Source organism: Nylanderia fulva, unplaced genomic scaffold, assembly GCF_048542155.1.
Source record: "Nylanderia fulva isolate GAGA-0341 unplaced genomic scaffold, ASM4854215v1 Scaffold20, whole genome shotgun sequence".
NCBI lineage: Eukaryota > Metazoa > Arthropoda > Insecta > Hymenoptera > Formicidae > Nylanderia > Nylanderia fulva.
In genome coordinates this window covers 514,406-534,039 of record NW_028190264.1, presented here as the reverse complement: position 1 = coordinate 534,039, position 19,634 = coordinate 514,406, and the positions used below count along the sequence as shown (strand labels likewise).

General features: G+C 36.0%; 2 protein-coding genes across 4 annotated transcripts; both read left to right on the top strand.

Moving 5' to 3' along the window:
- The first annotated feature begins 671 nt into the window (after positions 1-671).
- On the top strand, positions 672-9,371 carry LOC114944223 (NF-kappa-B inhibitor alpha-like). Its single transcript, XM_029320029.2, has 3 exons — positions 672-1,807; positions 3,532-3,884; positions 7,412-9,371. The coding sequence occupies exons 1-3, from the start codon at positions 1,215-1,217 to the stop codon at positions 7,831-7,833; spliced, it is 1,368 nt and encodes a 455-aa protein (XP_029175862.1). The 5' UTR covers positions 672-1,214; the 3' UTR covers positions 7,834-9,371.
- Positions 9,372-9,566: 195 nt separating this feature from the next.
- cact (NF-kappa-B inhibitor cactus) lies at positions 9,567-19,297 on the top strand. 3 transcript variants are annotated; one of them, XM_029320033.2, is made up of 6 exons: positions 9,567-9,793; positions 9,872-10,189; positions 10,422-10,674; positions 10,807-11,873; positions 13,157-13,509; positions 17,832-19,297. In XM_029320033.2, exons 4-6 carry the CDS (start codon positions 11,398-11,400, stop codon positions 18,215-18,217), a joined length of 1,215 nt encoding a protein of 404 aa, XP_029175866.1. In that variant the 5' UTR covers positions 9,567-9,793; positions 9,872-10,189; positions 10,422-10,674; positions 10,807-11,397; the 3' UTR covers positions 18,218-19,297. The 3 variants fall into 3 exon arrangements, with proteins under 3 accessions (XP_029175866.1, XP_029175864.1, XP_029175863.1); XM_029320031.2 differs by having other exon boundaries at positions 10,335-10,674; XM_029320030.2 differs by having other exon boundaries at positions 10,328-10,674.
- Positions 19,298-19,634: the final 337 nt, after the last annotated feature.

Genomic DNA, 19,634 nt, shown 5'->3' with positions numbered 1-19,634 from the left:
TACACGCCATACAGCTGGCCCGAGGTTGATGGGTTTTCCCGCCCCTACTCCGCTCTCTCTTTCTCTCTTCCTCGGGAATTATATCGCCGGAGAGATGTTAAATGTCCATCTTTTTCGCGCGTGCGCATCGAACGTGATCCCAGGTCTGTAGCTAGCACGAGATTATTCATAAAGAATTTTCATTTTTTTAAATTTGTTTTTTTCATTTTTATTCATTATTTATTCATTGTTATTCATTTTTTATTTATCATTTATTCATTTTTTATTTATCATTTATTCATTTTTTATTCATTTTTATTTATTTTTTATTTATTATTTATTCATTTTTTGTTCATTTTTATTTGTTTATTATTTATTTATTCATTGTTATTTATTTTTTATTTATCATTTATTCATTTTTTATTCATTTTTATTTATTTTTTATTTATTATTTATTCATTTTTTGTTCATTTTTATTTGTTTATTATTTATTTATTCATTTTTATTTATTTTTTATTTATAGAAATAAAGATTATTTTCAATAATAGAAATAAAGATTATAGTGATGTGAGCGCAAAATAATTATTTAATAATTATTATTATTAATAAATAATTATTATTATTAATAATAATAATTAATAATATAATTAATAATAATTATTAATAATTATTTTTCAAAAAACGATATTTCTTGAAAAAACTATAAACGATTCTGTCCTGTCATATTTCCTCATCGGGAGTCGCAGATATTTACGTCACTGCGCGTCGTTCGCCGCGCATGCGCGAGAAGCGTCGTCCGGCAACAGCAACGCCGCTTCTGCCTGTCGTCGCTCAGTTCGTTCTGAGATACGAAACGGGTGGGGGCGTTGACGTCCGACCACGAAGTTAGTAAACGAAGCAACCACTTTCTCCCGTCTGTTTGCGAGCGGGAATCAACGCAGTTTCATCGGTTCAGTGAAACGGCGATCGGACGGCGAAGAGTGTCAGAAAATACGCGAACGACGATGATCGAAGGTAGCAGATAGATAGATAGACGACGGGACGAGACCAAAGTGCGGGCACAGCTGTTTCGCGGAGAAGGGGATCTCTCTCGAGCGAACATAACGTCAGGACGATTTGCGTCGATCGAGAGACTTCAAGGGTTCGCGAAAAAAAAGCAGGGTGAAAAAAGAGGAGGAAAGGTTTTTAAAAAAAACTGTACGAGTGTTTTCTCCTGAAAAAAAAAAAAAAAAAAAATGTGGCATCCTGGCCGCGAGAGCAGAAGCAGCACCCAGATGGAGGGACATGTTACAGAGGACGGGAAGAAGCGCTTCGAGGAGGACGACGAGGCGGGCAACGTCGATTCCGGGTTCCTGTCGAGCGGCAACCTGCAGTTCAGCGGCGAGATCCGCGACTCGGGCTTACTTCTGCAGCAGGAGGAGCAACCTGGAAGGGAGGTGAAGAAGGAGGGAGCGACGATTCCCGCGTCAGCGCCGGTGACGACGACCGCATCATCATCGTCATCATCATCGGCAGCGGCGGTCGCGGAGGAGCTAATGAGGACGACCGACAGCGGTGTGGTCCTCGACCTCACCGACACCCTGAGCCAGCTCAGCTTGAAGCAGGTCAGCCTGAACCCGCTCGCTTCCAAGAGCGGAAAGCTGATACAAGCCGCGGAGTCGACCAGTCCCGAGCTGTCACCTGTCACAGCGAACCTTGCCTTGTCAGACAGCGACACTTATAAGCCGCAGCACCACGATGAGGCACCCCTGTACGAGCAACTTGAACGGGAAACCAGCTACGAGGAACCTTGGCAGCTCTATTATACCCAGGACGACGACGGTGACACGTTAGTGTTTTTTTTTATATTTTTTTTTTATTTTTTATCGACCACTTTTTGTTAACCCTTTGACTCTCTGGAGTAGACACGTGGGTGACATATGTCAGTTGCTGTCGTTTCTTTTTGACACATCGCAGTAAAATTAAATTGTTGCCTGCTGTATCAATGTTAGAATCACTTGGATCCTTTTATGTCAAAATACACATATGATTGATTTTATATTAATAATAATAGTGCGATGTATTTTTGGGGAATTGCTTGATGCGAGCTCTTGAAATGTTTTGACTATTATGACTTTTGTACATTGAAGATACACAAATCTTCATCTTGTGTTTATCATCTATCTTATAAGTCGGTGATCCGTTAGATCCTGACCGTGTTAACGGCTTATTGCAGTCGGAACACATTCGCGATCACGTGTCACGATGCTAACGCGGTCAACAGGTCCAGGGTCGAATGTGTATTATTCATACTATACAGATGCTAATTCGCAACTTAACAAATACTTAACAAATACAAGAAGTGATTAAAAGCAAATAGTAGTAATAAAGTAAACAGCAAGTATTTTTCAAGTAGCAATTAATTTCTGCTTACTTGATCGAGCTCGCGAATAAGTTACTAATAATCATATGCCTAAATTCTTGAAGAGTGTTTACAAATCTCAAGTACATTTTTATAAAGTTGCTAGAGACATTTTTTAATTTTTTCTTGTAATTGTAATAATCAATTTGTCGCAAATTGTATAAAAGAAAATAAGAAAATAGTATTAATTTAATTTCAGCATAAAACTTGAGAAGTAGTGAAAGAGAAAGGGATCAAGTTTTATTTCTTGACATTAACTGCATAAACCGATTTATACGCTCTGAATCTAATCTGGCAAATAGTCATTTCTAATCTTGGCTTATTGCAGGGTTTTTTTTAATGAACACGAGTGCATTGCTTTAAACACGAACGTCATTATGCATAACGTCAATGTAGCATTCGCGTAGAGAGCGGCCTATATATACCTTTGACGTGTCTTCTCAGTGCTTGACTTGAGCTCGTTGACCGATTCAATGAAACGAGTTTCATTCTTCGATACGCATCATCTTTTGGAAATTCAAATGAATAACAACAACGATAAATTATTGAGTGACGCACATAGAAATTCCACAAGGAACACGTCTCTCTTACACAATAAAAAAAAGACAATATTTTAAATTAAATCAATTACGTTCTCTTTAACTACTAATTTTATATATAATTTTAAAAAATACTGATTTTATCACTGTACAATAAATTTAAAATATTGTTTTATTTCCTTATATGCATATATATATATATATTTATATATGCATATAAGAAAATAAGACAATATTTTAAATTTATTGTACATAGTGATAAAATCAGTATTTTTTTTAATTATATATAAAATTAGTAGTTAAAGAGAATGTAGTTGATTTAATTTAAAATATTGTCTTGTGTGTGTGCGTTTTTTTGTGTGTAAGAGATTGTATTATATCCTTGTATTATATTCTTTATATATATATATATATATATATATATATATATATATATATATATATATATATAAAGAATATAATACAAGGATCAAACAATTAATTAATAATATGCTCCAGTGTGAAGAGTTAATAAATAAGAATGCTAATATAGATAAGAACAAAAGCTAATGATACCTCAAGATTCCTGCCAAGACTGAATTGTTTATACTTATATAACATATTTAATTGCAGGCAATTGCATATCGCGATCGTCCAAGGCTTTGTGGAAGCTGCGCTCTGTTTAATAAGAATGGCCCCTGATCCTTGCCTGTTGGACACCATGAACGACGACTGGCAATCGCCCTTACATCTGGCAGTGTTGACACACCAACCACTGATCGTCAGGCATTTAATCCTGGCAGGCGCGGATCCATCTCTGAGGAATTTCCGTGGAAACACAGCTCTCCACCTGGCTTGCGCTTGCGGAGATCTCGCTTGCGCGAAAGCTCTCACGGATCCACTGTACCCGATGGAGAGGAATAAGCTGACTTTCGGGCAGCAAGTACCCGCCTTACCTCAAAATTTGGAGCAACGAAACTATAACGGTAAATAGTACTCTAATAATTAGTGGCTAATTTTTTTTTATTTTACGACAAAATAAAAATGCAGAAAATATTCGGGAAAATGAGGAAAAATTATTAGGAAAACAACATAACGAGCACTTATATTTTAAATCTTGTAATAACGTTGCAATTTTTTTCTGCAATTACGATAATTATTTGGAAGCGTGCAATATAATGACCGTTAATCGCCGTTATAATGCAAAAAGAAGATGATCCACGTCCGTGACGGTGGAGACAAAGAACGCAGCCGAGATGGCAGCGGAAAATCCTAACTGCTTTTACCGCGCAGAATAAGTCATATATAAGGCTCGCAAACGATGATATTACGACCATGAATACACGTGGAACTGCATGCAGGTTGCTTGTGATTTCATCGAATGTCAGCTTCGCGTTCGCGTTTGAAAGTTCCATCATCTCATGTTAAAACATCGAGAATTATATTTCTTTAATCAAAGAATATGTTAATTTGAACTTGAAAAGTTTCTCATTATATGGAGAATATATTTTATTAACTATATTTTGATATATATATATATATATATATATATATATATATATATATATATATATATGTTTATACTTTAAAATGTGAATCGCTTTTTTATAAATTATTCACGAAATAAGTTTCGAGAAGCATTATTTTTTAATACATTTTTTTAATTAACTTTAATAAAAAGAGACAGAGAGAAAGAAAATGTTATATAAAGAAAAATGTTTAATCTTGTGATAATTAAAACATTACAAAAATAATGCGTTGTGTTTGGAGTAAAAGATAATCAATCGCATATTAATTTATCATTAAAAATTGATTTAGTTCGAAATATATTCGATATACGGCCGAATAATAAGTATACTTAATGCTTTCGTATATTTGACGACACATTGTTTTTTGGAGCATCACAAATTTTCGACATAATAAATTTGTTAAATGTTCTTTCGATGTTTTTCTAATATACACATATACTCCGATTTATGGCGATAATAATACGCATTGTCATTTTTACGATCGCGACTCGATAACGGTATGAGAAATATGTACGCGTACTCATATTTCGCCCGGGGAATTCCTGCTTTTATGACGAAAATTTGCGTTCAGATAAAGCGTGACAATCGAAGAAAGGCTTCGTGATAACATCGCGGGATTCGCCAGAATGACTAATGTCGTTGTGCTCGTATCACAAAACACAAGTACAAAAATAATCGAAAGTGTAAAAACGAAAGCTATGAATATATCAGTATGAAGGCACAAGTTATCTCTAGAACTTTATATTTGTCTTTTGTTTTTTTACAAGTATAATCTTTGTTTTGTACGCGAGTCTATTAAATTCTATACAATTAATTGCTTCTTAAGTAAGAAAACGTATATATTTTTTTTATTTATAGTTTTGATATTATTTATAAATCTGTATTTGTTATTATTAATAAGTGTTAGTATTAATTATTATTAATGATTTATAATATATACGATACTAATTTATAATATTTATAATTAATTGTAATATACAATGTTTTCTAAAAAAATTAATTAAGGGGATTTAGAAGCACTACACTGAGAAAAAAAAAGTTGTTAATTGAACATATATAGAAATATTTAAATTAAATACAACATATTAAATTTAATATAATGTGTTTTGACTTAAATACTTGTTGACAAAATAATACTTAGTTGAACGATTTCAAGTAACAACTTTTTTCTCAGTGTATAAATTTCTCTTTTATGTGTACAACTCTCCTTCTAAATTCTAAAGCAAAGAGAAAGAAGGAAGTTAAAAGAAAAGACAGAAAGAGAAAAAATGGTTTTAGCTATATAGCGATAATCGTTCGTCACGAAATATTTAGGTAGACTTTTTAGAAATCTTGGAAATCCCATTTACATATATATATATAGCGTCATCGGCATTTTGCTTCACCGCAAGCTCGTAACGCACTTAATATATTCACGCACGTGCGAAGCGCAACGTAACCGATCATTCTGGATCGTGAGCGATGGATCGAATGTAAAAGAGAAATTGCAAACAAACACGTCGGAAAGTCTCTCTAGATTTAGTTAGATTTAATTCGCACATAATTCATCCAGATTAATAATCGATGAGTAATAAAATAAATTCTCGGTACCATTTCCGCAATCGAGAAATGACTGATTCATTCGAAATGATCGCAGATTCTTACTTAACACACTTACTTCTGCGGAAAACAGATTTTTAGATTTTTTAGATTAAATAATCACTTGTACAAAACAAGCGATAATGTGGCAAAGCGGGAAGATAAATGACGATGAATTATTATATTCCGCGATAACAATTTACAACTGAAATTAGATAAAGTAAAGTCGTTATTTCCACGCAGCAGAGAGAGAGAGCGCGCGATTTCGTGATTTATGCGAATTTAATCAATCAAAATGCGACGTGCAAAATTACTTTTTATCGAAAGATGAAGATACGATCTTTATAAAAAAAATTATGTAAAAAAAAGTATGCGGATCGAAGAGGAATGTTTCGTGTATACTATGGAATTCACTACTTACTACTTTATATTTGTGTATATGCGTTATATGATGCGTCGCGACGCCAAGGAGAGAGCGCGGCCAGATGTTTTTGACACTTAAAAATACCTGCGGGAATACTATTTGTGCTTTGCTGCGCGATATTTTCGGCCGGTCGGTCGGGAAACCCCACAGCGGCGTCGACGTCAGTGACTTCCGCCGGACTTTCACCCTTGAAAAAAATCGATTCTATTTCGTGTCCGGCCCTAATCAACCTACCGGCGACCTCGAGTCATTTCTTTGTATTTTTAACATGTACGACGATTTCTTTTACGTCGTCCAAGCTCGCTCAAACTCTAATTGGGTCGCATGACTCTGTCGATGACACATGTACGATTCTTATGCGATGAAATGTAAGCGAATGTTATAATACCTATCGTATGCGAGACACTTAATTTATGACTGTGTGCTTGGTACGGAAGGCAGAGACTATTTCTGCCTTCTTTATCCATGCGATATCGACATCATTCATGATGTATATGTAACTACGTAACTACTGATGAGAGGACGCTATATGTATCGTTATAAATTCCGCCAATGCGACCTGCAAAGCGGCCCGCTTAATTTTAGCATTTACTTTGATCGGACGCAAGCCTAGTTTGGACCGCGGGACTCCGGCCAAACCTCCGATACGACATAATGATTCATCTCACGCCTTCCTAGTTCTATCTATATCCTCGCTACACATGTCTCGAGAGACACGTGACTCGGTCATTCCGATGTGTCTCTTCTGGTTCGCCTGAAAAGAGCTGAAAAATTCGGTGCAAAATTAGATTCAAGTCGATCGCTCACTTATCAGTGCGATATATCTCAGCCAGGTAGATATTTTCCATCCATGTTGGACGTCAGATCCCTTTATCGGTTCGATTAGATTGCAGGGATTTTCCAATCTCGAATATCACAATATAGAATTACGTTGGCTCATCCGGTTCTGCTGATCGATAACATCTTTTTCCATTGATTTCAGGCGAGATGTGCTTGCACGTGGCGGCCGCGAACGGACACGCGGATCTGGTGCGACTTCTGCTGCGCCTAGGCGCCGACATCAAGGCGAAGGAGGGTCTGGCGGGTTACACGGCCCTTCATCTAGCGGTGGAGCGCGAATGTCGACCGGTGTTCGAGCTTCTGCTGCCGGAGTGTCAGCGAACCTCGTGTCTGGACGAGCGAACGTACCGCGGCACGACGGCCTATCAGTTGACCTTGGACGCGCACAGCGGGTTCGCCAAGGAGGCCCGCAGGAAGCTGATGCGTCACGGCGCGACCCCGGAACCGCTGCCGGAATCGGATTCCGAGAGCAGCGAGGACGAAGATACGGAGAGGTCCTTGTGGACGGCGGATTACCTGCCCGCGATTGTCAAGGCGCAAACCACGGTCGGAGTGACTGTCTAAAATCTATTTCACCTCGGTCAGTAATCTATTCATTAATTCATTCGGCGTCTTTGGGCGCCAGATAGTCGGTTGGAGAGAAGATAGAAAGAGTGCGCGCTGCGAAGATCTCTCTCAAATCGCGTCTCTGCGGAATCATTTTAATTTATTAGTCGAATTAAGGCGATAACTTTTATACAGTGAATAAAAAAAACTCTTGTCAGGTAAGAAAAAAATTATGAAAGTACGTCTCGCGGCTCTCTTATCTTTCGTATAAAGTTATCTTGAGTTTGTGAAATTATCTTAATTAATGGGACGAAGTTGTTAAGCGAATGATAATTACTGTTTGGACAGAAAAATTGGATTTGTTAAATTATTAAAATTGCAGCTCGAATTTTGACGCGCTGGACGACGTCATATTGATATATTGAAAAGACATCGGGATAAATAATTGGAATGAAAAATGGTAGATAAAAAATGCATTTGGCGTATGATAATGGTTTTGTGCATCTAATGCACAAGTAAATTCAGTGTCTTCGAAACTTTGTAACGTCACCTTAATCTGCTGGATGGATTAAGATTCATAATGAAAAGTGAAAGGATTCGCCAGCTAAACAAATAGGAAATAAAACGAGATTGTTACATAACATACATATAATGCGCGAGCATAGAAACGAGGCACAAGTATTACTACTATATAGTAGACTGTATACGGTTTTTTAAATCGATATCGGCAGCAATATGTGCAAGTTGAGGGATGAATGAATGAACGAACGAGTATCTCAGCTCGAAATCGAGGATCTCAGAAACGAACTTACAACGAACTATATCCGATTACGAACGAAGCGACAATACGTAGGCGCGAGCTGTCCCAGCTCCGGTCGTTCGCTTTTCCCCTTTGTAAGTAATCCTTAGCGAGCCGTGCTAGACAAGCAGCAGTGTTCCGAGTGTTGTACAGAGTGTTCCAAGAAAGGCTGTACAAATAATACAAAGGACAGCGTATATTTTAACGAGAATGTTTGAACGTAGCATCTGATGAACAATAGGTGTATCAGTTCTGAGAGACGTGTGTTAGTTGTGACGAAGCGAGAATGGAATATTTGTGCTTAGCCAATAGCGATACTTTACGGTTGTAAATAGAGGAGTACGTTTTCGCGAATCCGCGAATATTCTTGAAGAAAAATCTCGTTACAGAGATCATAGAATAGACATGAAACATACATAGAACATATACATTTTAAGTCGGAGGGAATCAATGAAATCCACATTCTCTTCGTGCGACTTGTATAATATATATTTATAATCAGCGTATCAAAAAAAGGTCCAGAACAATATGATGAACGTTAATTGGATCAGTGTTCATTGTAGTGGTATGTAATTACTTCCATCTAGTTAATTCCTTTCACCTCTTGTACTTAGACACCTTCCGTTAGAATCATGAATATATGTCATTGTCATGGTATATTAATAACAGGAATGATGACGATATCATTATTGTTATATTAGTATATATATATATATAGTCTATATAATTATTTTTAATAAAAAAACATGTTATACAATTTCTCTTTCTTTCTCTCTCTCTGTCGTATTCTTTGTCTGTTTCCTTTAATCTGAGTATCTCTTCCTTAGAATTTATTCTTTATTCTATCATCTTTCTTTTGTAGTCTTGAGAACTTATTTTTCTGTAGAAAATCTGTAGAAAATTTAGAAATATAAAAAAAGTATTTTTTGTATTACAATTTATCTATTCGAAATTAGATCTTTTTTTTTCATTATATAATCTTCGTGTTTACAGGCACGGAATATAGTGACGTGGGAAATAACGCAAAGATGTCTGTCTGAAATAATTTCAAAAACGGAAATGTCAATTCCTTGTCTTGTGCTGCTCTTCAATTGCAGTCACTTTAATTAGTCATTTGACAATACATGCATAGAATAAAAGTATACACAATATCCCGATGATTTTAGGAAGATCGATTACGTAAGTTTTTACAAGAAAGAAAAAATTTATCTTCTCCTTTATTTAACAAGATTATAAAATGATTATTTTATTTAACAGGCTCTTAAAAATGCAGGTAATAAACTTAACGGGATTTTTGGAAATGTAAAACGCGAATGTAGAGCAAGAATTGATCGCCATGTGTTATTTTGAACGTCGTATAATGGCATTCCAAGAAGTTGGCGAACTTATTTCTTCTTTAAGTAGCTTCATCTGCGGATGAAGAGACAGTTTTCCAGCGTAATTAAATATTGAAGAACCGTGTAGGCTTTCATTTGAATATGTTTTCCAACATGTAATTATATGAACTCACGCTCGAGTGTCGATGATATATGGTATCTTGTAAGAAAGAGAGATCTTCACTCTAGAAAAATCTTGGTATGTTATATCTATGCATACCTTACATTTTCAATACAAATATTAATATAAAATAACAAAAATAAATGCCTAATTTTTGTAATTTAATTGTATATATATCGTCTCTCATTTTTAATTTTATTTCAAACATTGTGTAAGATTTCAGTGAGAACATTTCATAGACTTTTATCAAAGTAGCGGTACTTCTAAAATAATGCAAAATATTTTGCTCTCGAAATTACGGAAATGGAAGGCATCGAAGCGATATACCTTCCGGCCAGCCCTGCCCGAGACCGATGGGTTTTTCCCATCCCTACTTTGCGGCTGTATAGCTTGGAACTTATTGCTGGAGGCTCCATCGTACTGTTTGAGAGAGCGAAGCAGCGCATGTGCATTAGAGGACGCGCCAGCAGACGCTATTCAGACCTCAGTCCTGTATAGATTTCATTTATAAGAGGCTTCGTCAGACCCTTCGCGAGGAGAGACGGTACACAATGTTGAAATAAGTAGGTAACATCTATATAGAATTCTCTCCATTAAATAAGAAATGGTAAATCAAATCTGTATTCATTTATCGTAATCCAAGTCGCTGCATAAATATATATATTATGCTTTCTTTCATGATATCAATTCTACAGGAGTCTCAGGAAGAGGTGCGTACGGGTCTGTCGAGGTCGGTCACGTGATGGACGACGTATTTTACGCGTCTACGATATGCACGTCGTTATTTACACGCTTGCTACCGATCAGTTTGTTTCGAGACGCGGGACGATGAGGTTCGTCAACCTTCCCACGTCCACGATCCAACGTCACGACGACGAATCAATCGACCAGGCCGTCTTCCGTTCACGCGACCAGGATCAGCTGACGCTGACAGGCGAATATCTTCCGTGATGCGGTGAAGAGCGTCGTGCGAAACAGAGCTGGAGGATAGAAGAGTCTAGGAAGGTACATAGAACGGATATCCATCTCGGGAAAATGAACAATGCTAACACGGAGCGAAGGAGCAGGAAGAAAGGGACCTCATAAGTAATGTCAAATATATGCATCGACGAACGACAATAGCCATCATCCTGGAAACTGAACGACAACAAAGGCGAAGATCCTGAAGAGTATCACGTCGAATTACGCGCGTGATAAGAGCTCTATTAAATTTCAGCGGTGCTTTTCAGAGACGCTACCCTTCCTTTGGAATCTTGGGATCGAACAGAAAATCTTTTTATCGAAAAATGTGGTACTCTCCGAGCAAGATCGCTCGGATAGAGGAACGAGAGGATGATGGCAGGAAGCAGCGAGATGACAGCGGATTGGCAACGACGAGTAACGACGACTCCGGATTCCTGTCGGTCGGCAATGTACAATTCAGCGGGGAGATTCCAGGACAGACGAGGGGTTGTTTGCAGCAGGAAGTCGCTCCGATGATGCCGGAAGCGGCGACGACCTCCTCGTCCTCGATGGCAACGAAGGAATCAATCAGGACATCCGACAGCGGCGTCGTGGACGTCGAACTCAGCGACGATCTGGACCGGCTCACCCTGAGTGGGAGATTAATTCAGTCCGAGTCGAAGACCCTCGAGCTGTCACACGTGGATGCTCGTGTGATAGATGGAGAGCAGCGTCGACAAGGTGACGTTGATGACGATCAGTGCTTGACGATCAACAAGGATCTCTGGCAGTTCTATTCCAAGGATGGCGATGGTGACACGTGAGTGTCCTATTGCGATATTTATCGACTAATGTAATTTATTATCTCGTTGATCTTGGAGTCATTTTACTTATCGATCAATTGATTCTTTTTTAATGCGCGTGCCGTGTTAAAATTAAAATAATTCATGACATAGTTGTGTGACATCGGCAAAAATAGACACACGATTATATTTATAGTATAAATTAGTATATTTAGAGTATAAATCGTTGAATAATTTTGATTTTTATTACAGGAAGCAATTTTTGCTAGTCAGAATAATAATTCAAAGATTAGCTTGTTAAATAATATGACGTAAGATATATGAACTTATGTAATTATATTTTTATCTCGTTAAAATTAATTCGCAGAAAGATTTTAATTTAATCTTGTTTTTCTTTCTAATTTCCCCCGTTAACATTTTTAAAGTTTAATCTCTTCTGGATTTATTAAAGTCGAAAAAAATTATTTTATCTCTGTTTTAATTAGACTTATTCAAAATATATTTACAATTATTAAACAGAGTATAACAAAATTTTAATATTTTGAAATCTTGGAGAAAAATATATATACAGTAATTACATCATTTAGGATTTTTAATTCAATTTTCAAAATAAAAGAATCTCAAAAATGTATATGTTTAAATGTGTTTATATGTAAGATATTTTTCAGCTTTATGTTATATTTTGGAAAATGCGTGAGAGAAAAAAACAGAATATAAGTTTTGTTTCTGAATCGTGTGAACTGATCGAATTATCAAGCAAATTATCTATAACATCATATCATTATGGTGAGCTGTTCTTTTTTGTTTACGAGCATTTACGAGTACATTGATTCAGGCGTGAATATCATTATGCGTAACACGTCAACGTTTACGTAAATCCAGTGCTTTATACGCATATTTAACTTGCGAGGGAGCGCTCAATGACCGGCTCAATGAAACAAACTTCTTCCGTTTAAAGATCTTCAAAGAAATTGAACAACCAAGTTATACAATAATGCAAATAGAAGGAACTGTATATACTGTTTTTTTATTTACACTGAAAAGAAGTTTGACACTATATATAATTACGCAGAAACGAGATGTAATCATTTTTTAATTATTTTTCAATTATTTAAATAATTATTGCATATAAAAAAATAATACTAATGAACTGAAAATAAAAAAATATAGAAAAATAATAATAGCACTAAAGATTGATAAATAAAAATATTACAAGATAATGCTTTAAAAATCTCTCGCTGAGACTTTAAACATCCAGTTTTATGTAATTTAGTCTAATGTATATTTATTCTGTACACAGGCAATTGCACATCGCAATCATGCAGGGCTACGTGCAGGCTGCGCTAATTTTGATAAGTCTAGCGCCTCATCCACGTCTATTGAACATCATGAACGACCACCTACAATCGCCCTTACATTTGGCGGTGTTGACGCAGCAACCAGTAATTGTTAGACGTCTGGTCCTGGCGGGAGCGGATCTATCCTTGAGAAATTTCCGTGGAAACACGGCTCTGCACCTGGCTTGCGCGAGCGGAGATCTCGCTTGCGCTAAAGCTCTCACGGATCCACTGTACCCGATGGAGAGGAATAAACTGATACCCGAGCAGAAAGTGCCCGCTTTGCCTCAGAACTTGGAGCAAATCAATTATAACGGTAAGCATTCGACAAAGCTGCAAAACAATAGGTTTTAATAGAGAAGAAGACCTAAGAACAGAAGGCAAAAAGGTTTATCAGGGTGCTCGCGTGCAAAGACTTGTGTTTTGAGGTTCCTCATCGATCACGTTGGAATTGTGACGTCAGAGGCGAGAAAACACGCTAAAAATTCTTAGATGCCATTTCGAAATGAAAAGACATTTCGATGAAACAGTACTTCAGAGAGATAGCTTTAACACACTCTTAAAATATCTCTTGAAAACTATCCTTTTCCCTTTATAATTAATCAACTGTTGTCGATTGATTGTCAAGGGAAAAGAATAGTTTTTGTGGTATTTTAAAAGTGTGCTAAAGCCATCTGAAATAGTGTTTCGTCGAAATATCTTTTTATTTGAAAATAACATTTAAGAATTGTCAACGTGTGCTTTCGCGCCTCTGACGTCACAATCTGATGTGACCGCAGTGAGGATCCAGGAACTTTAAGTACGTGTTATATTGCTTAATGGTGTCTATGATTATGGACAGTTATTTGTAACTTAATGACTGTCAGTCACAGTAACGTTATTGCGAGGAAATTAATCCATGTCCGCGAAACGAAGGACATCGACGTAGAATTTTTTAATGTAAAGCTCGCGCAATAAACGACGATATTACATGTGCGTATATTTTCCATAATTTCATTGTAAATGTTTTTCGCCTTCACGTTTGAGAGTTCCGTCGTCTCAATAACGTCAGAGGATATTCCTTTTGAAAAAGAAATATTAATCGAGAGGTCATTTGAATTTTAAAAACTGTATAGTGCCATTATACAGCGAGCGACATTTATATACATATATTCCAACGCTGAATCATTTCATTAATTCGAAATAAACTTTTTTTCAACATCGAGATGCGAACGATTTATGTATAAATTAAAGGTGATTAAAAGTAGAAGCAAATTTTTTGCAAAATTTACTTCAGAATGAGATGGAGATAGAAGTAATAGTCTCTGTTGCATTTTTCATTTAATTTAGCGTGGAGCGAAATAGGAAGAGAGATTTAAAAGACATTTGTAACTTTAAAAAAATAGAAAATAATATACAGCATATTATTCTCCAGAACTTTATCGTATATTTGTAAAACTTTGAATCGAGGTCGCGCACCATTATGCTGTTCGCCTTATCTAAAGATGAATTTTCGTCACAGTGGCACAAGGGGATTTCCCAGGTGAATACGAATATGTGCATATTTCTCGCATACATCCGTTATCGAGTCGTGATCTTGACCGCGTAGGTAGACGATCGTGACTTATTATCATCATAAATCCGATAAATGTGATCGAAGCAGATTGAATCCTCGAATTAATGAGCCAATACATTTTTCTCTTTTATTTAAAATTTTGACGCTTGAGACACAAGAGTCACCGAGTAGATCTCTCTTTCATCAGATGTAACAACCTTATCTGTATGTATTGATTTCTTTAATTTTTACTGATAGATTTTTCGATATTAATAAGCTAGTAATGAAAATTCCTACAATTATCGTCATTCGAACTTCTTGATTATAAGATTTAATCCTTCTGGGAAATTGTAAATAGGAAGTATACTTGTGCTAATTTAATTGATCATTATTGCCCGATGACGAACGATTACGTGCGAGCTTCTTACGAAATTTTAGTTTAGTGTCCGATATTACAGAGGCAATGCGGAAATATTTATCGGCAAAGATTTCAAGGAAATTTAGAAAAAATTCCTCTGAAAACAGCACTTACATAAATCACAAGACTTTGTTGTCAGAGACTCTCTTTTTCCTCCTTCTTCTTTTGCTCTAGTAAAAGAAAGAAAGGCTCTATTTTTAATAAAAATACGATTTAAAAAATTGCAAAAACTTTTTTATTTTTAAAAATGTACACAAAATATATATTCATATATATATATATATATATTTTTTTTTTTTTCTAAATAACTAAATCTTTAGGAAGAAGCAGGAATAGAGGGAAGAAGCCCGAAGGCGTGTTGGACCTCGTTTCGCGTGCTCTCTTCTGAAACTAGAATCTTCAATGGAATTTAGAGAGAGAAAGAGAAAATGACTCTAGTCGGCGGTCGTTCGTCGTGAAATGTTCACAGACTTTTTAAGTCTTGGAAATCCCGTATAACGTCATCGGCACATATTCCGTTGCAAGCTCAGGCCGCACGAGTGTAACGCAGATGTATGCACGTAAAACGCAACCGATCTTTCTGAAATGACGACTGATTAATCGAATCCGAGGGCAATTACTAGCGACGTTCATAAAATTCCAGCGAATTTATTTTATCTTCTCATTAATCTTCTCAATACACGAGCTTTCAGTTCCGATATTAAATGATCGCTTTCAAAACAATTAGGTATTTGTGACATCACAATCTAAATTAGATGAAGCTTATGTTTTTGTAGAAGCAAGTTTGTAATTTTATTTCTTCAAACATACAATTATTTTATTTTTATTATTATTATTTTATTTTTAGTTTTGATTTACATAAATTAATTTTTGCCAATATATAATATTAATAATAATTATAATATATAAATTATATATATATATATATATATATATAATAATTTAGATAATAATTATATAGTTATTATTAATATGATAATGCAAAACTGGTTTATTTATTTCTCAATGATTTTCGTCTCTAATTCTAGCGTGCACAGACGCGTTGATTTACATCCGAAGCTTATCGTAACCGATGATTGAAAGCGCAGGGAAATCTCTTGGTGAAGAATAACTCGTAGCATTGAGAATGTTTTGCATGCACGATGGAATTTTGGCAGCATTTCTTACGCTTGCGTTACATCACGCGGCGCGTCGCGACGCCGCAAGAACCGGAGAGGAGACACAGAAAGAGAGAGAGAGGGCAAATGTTTTTGATATTTAAAAATACACGCGCGCGAGACGTATTTGCATGCTGCTCGATATTCTCGCCTCGGCTCAGCTCGGTCGGGAAACCCCACAGCGGCGTCGACGCCAGTGGTTTCCGGCAGACTTTCACCCTTAAACAAATCGATTCTCCCTCGTAACCGACTCTAATCACATCCACGAACTTCGTGCACGGTATTTTCGACGCGAATTTCTCCGGAATTTCGTGGAGACTTTTTTACGTAATGTCATGCAGTAGCGCAAGATGTCACTCTGAACTTGAACCAACGCCCGATGATCTAATTTAAATTGAATTAACGATCTTTCGTTGGCAGCTGGCACTGACAACCGTAATTGGAAATGAGTGGGTACCATTATTAATTCCTTCAATGTCAGCATCAGCATTTCCGCAATCGAGATTCTATCTCTTACGCGAAATGAAAACAAGAAGCGACTAGACTATCAAGTTTACCTGAATGATTGATGATTGTGATTCTACGGGAATACTTTTGCCAGCGGAAGTGAAATGTACGTGCAATGTGAAATTTCCGCCAATGAGACTATGGTAACGCGGCGCGGTTAATTTTAGAAGTCGCTTTGATCGGCGCGGGCCTAGTTTGGACCGCGGGACGCCAGCGAAAGCCTCTCCGACGATAATGATTCACCGTGTCTTCCTTGTTCTATCTATATCTCGCGACATGCCGAGGTATGCGACTCCCCATCGCACCCCCGAGTCCCGGTCTTCATCGGGGAAGATGATGGGAAAGTCGGAAGATACAGATACAAGTCGATTATTCAATTATGGAACTGAACACATATATAGGGTATAGAGAGATATACATAAATGTAGAAAGTGTTAATAATTTCTACTTTTAGAATTTTACAATTTACAAAGTCAGGGTGAATATTCCTGGGAAAGTCCTTGAAAATCTAGTATTCTCGTGGAATTTGATTAAAAATTTAAAAAATAATTATCCCCTTGTTAATTTTATTCTTATTTAGCACTAAATATATGTCTAACATATCTAGGTAATATTTAAATTTCTTTTAAAATTGTTGTGATTTTTTTGATTGACAATCTATTTCTAGTATATTAAGATTTTATATAAATTATAAATTTCGTAGAAGATTGTTCAATTTTTTAATATTTAAATAAATTAATGTTCTTTGAGACGTTTATAATAAATTATTTTTTGTTTCATGTTTTATGGGGGAACTTTTTCTATCAAATTTAAACATCCTGAAAGTGCTTTTTGTAAAATTTCTTTAAAATTATTTCAAAAAACTACTTTTTTATTTACTACATTATTAAGCTAAAAAAAACAAATAATTTTATTTAAAAAATTAGTCTAAAAAAATCTAAAATAATTATATGGAAATTAATTCATAAAATAGCGAAATATCGGCGTATCATTTGATTTCATATACTTGATTTTGATTTCAGGCGAAATGTGCTTGCACGTGGCCGTGATCAATGGACACGTGAACCTGGTGCGTCTTCTGCTGCGTCTCGGCGCCGATCTCGAGGCGAAGGAGTGCTTGGCAGGCAGAACAGCACTTCATCTCGCGATAGAACGCAAATGCTGGGCAATAATCACCTTCCTGCTGAAGGAGTGCGAGCCCTGTCTGGATACGAAGACGTACAGCGGTCTGACGGCTTATCAGTTGGCTCTTTACACCGATAGACAGCTCGCCAGGGAGCTGCTGCGACACGGCGCGAAAGCGGAACCGTTGCCCGATTCGGACTCCGAGAGCAGCGACGACGAGCCGAATTACGTATCTACGACAAATATTCTCCAACTGAAAAACGTGCAGATATTGAAAGTTTGAAGGGGAGAGAAATGTCCAAATAAATAACGTAAGTCGATCAAATACCGGATCAATTACCGAGAGAAAGAGTGCACGCTATATAATATGTATAAAAAAATGTCCTGGAGTTGCATAAACGCGCTTATAAAATCATCTTTATCAGACAAATTGAGACGGACAATTAGAACGGATGCTAAAGTTTGTCAGTCCGAAAAAAAAAAGATATAAAAATTGCATTCTTATTTACTCAGTCGCTTAATTGATTTTGCGCGTCGTTTTTTCGAATTGATAGCGATACGTGCGAGATAAGCTAAAGAATGAAAGTTAAGATCTCAGAATATTAACGAATATTCTATTACTCTCTTTTTATTAATTTTCTGCGGATATGCAGAACATCCTGTATGTGGTACATAGGATGTTTCGAGAGAATGTTGCAAAAATAATGCAAAGGACATGCATATTTCAATAAGAATATTGATTTTACAAAAATATATATCAAAAAATCTATGAATGTCAGAGAAAAGAATAATTATAGAATGCGAGAATGGAATATCTGATATTTAGCTAATATGCGTAATTTTACAGAGAATTTTATAGAGATTCGAAGTTCCCCATTCGGAACGGATGTGTGACTGTATGTACAAAATAAACTTTAAATCGAGAAGGAATAATTAAATTCGTGTTTTCACGTGCGATTTTGTAGCTGTACGATTATACGTTATTAGTTCTAATCATAATTAATGTGCAAATAATACTATATATATATATATACGATATATTTATATTAGAAAAAAGAGATCCAGAACGGTACGATGTTTATCAAACAACAAACATTAACCGGATCGGTGTTCATTTAATAGTATAAGATCGCTTCCATCGACACTCATAAATTCATTCTAATTATTTTCTGTACATATAGCTATCTTTTGATATAGAGTCGTCTAAGTGTATCACTGTCATGAAATATATTAATAACAACTACAACGCGCGCGATGACGATGATATCATTATTGTTACATTTGTATGTAAAAGCTATACAATTATTTTTAATAAAAAAATGTATCGCAAAAACTTCAACGCTTTATATACGTATATATATAATAGTTATGTTATTTATTTTTCCTCGGTCTGACATTATTATTAACGACACAAAAAATTATACGAAATCGATATCGGTTGGAGATGGGTCAACCTATTCCCACGAGGAAATCTGGAAATTCCCACATCGTAATAGGAGATATAGGTTTAAAGGAAAAAAAAACATAATAAGAAAAAGAAAGAGAGAGAGAGAGATATTGCGTGTTCAGAATATTTGTTTCCTGCGTAATGAATAATATATTATCGAGGTTGATATTATTTCCGACCAAAAACCGGCATGTAATTTGAATGTTCCTTTATTAATTAAAACACAACGTTTCGACCATTAAATTTTTTGGTC

Excerpts from the sequence above, each read along its gene's own strand:
- cact (XM_029320033.2), top strand. The coding sequence starts at position 11,398 with ATGTGGTACTCTCCGAGCAAGATCGCTCGGATAGAGGAACGAGAGGAT. Across the intron at positions 11,874-13,156 it reads AAGGATGGCGATGGTGACAC|GCAATTGCACATCGCAATCA; the intron begins GTGAGTGTCCTA and ends TTCTGTACACAG. Across the intron at positions 13,510-17,831 it reads GGAGCAAATCAATTATAACG|GCGAAATGTGCTTGCACGTG; the intron begins GTAAGCATTCGA and ends TTTTGATTTCAG.
- LOC114944223 (XM_029320029.2), top strand. The coding sequence starts at position 1,215 with ATGTGGCATCCTGGCCGCGAGAGCAGAAGCAGCACCCAGATGGAGGGA. Across the intron at positions 1,808-3,531 it reads CAGGACGACGACGGTGACAC|GCAATTGCATATCGCGATCG; the intron begins GTTAGTGTTTTT and ends ATTTAATTGCAG. Across the intron at positions 3,885-7,411 it reads GGAGCAACGAAACTATAACG|GCGAGATGTGCTTGCACGTG; the intron begins GTAAATAGTACT and ends CATTGATTTCAG.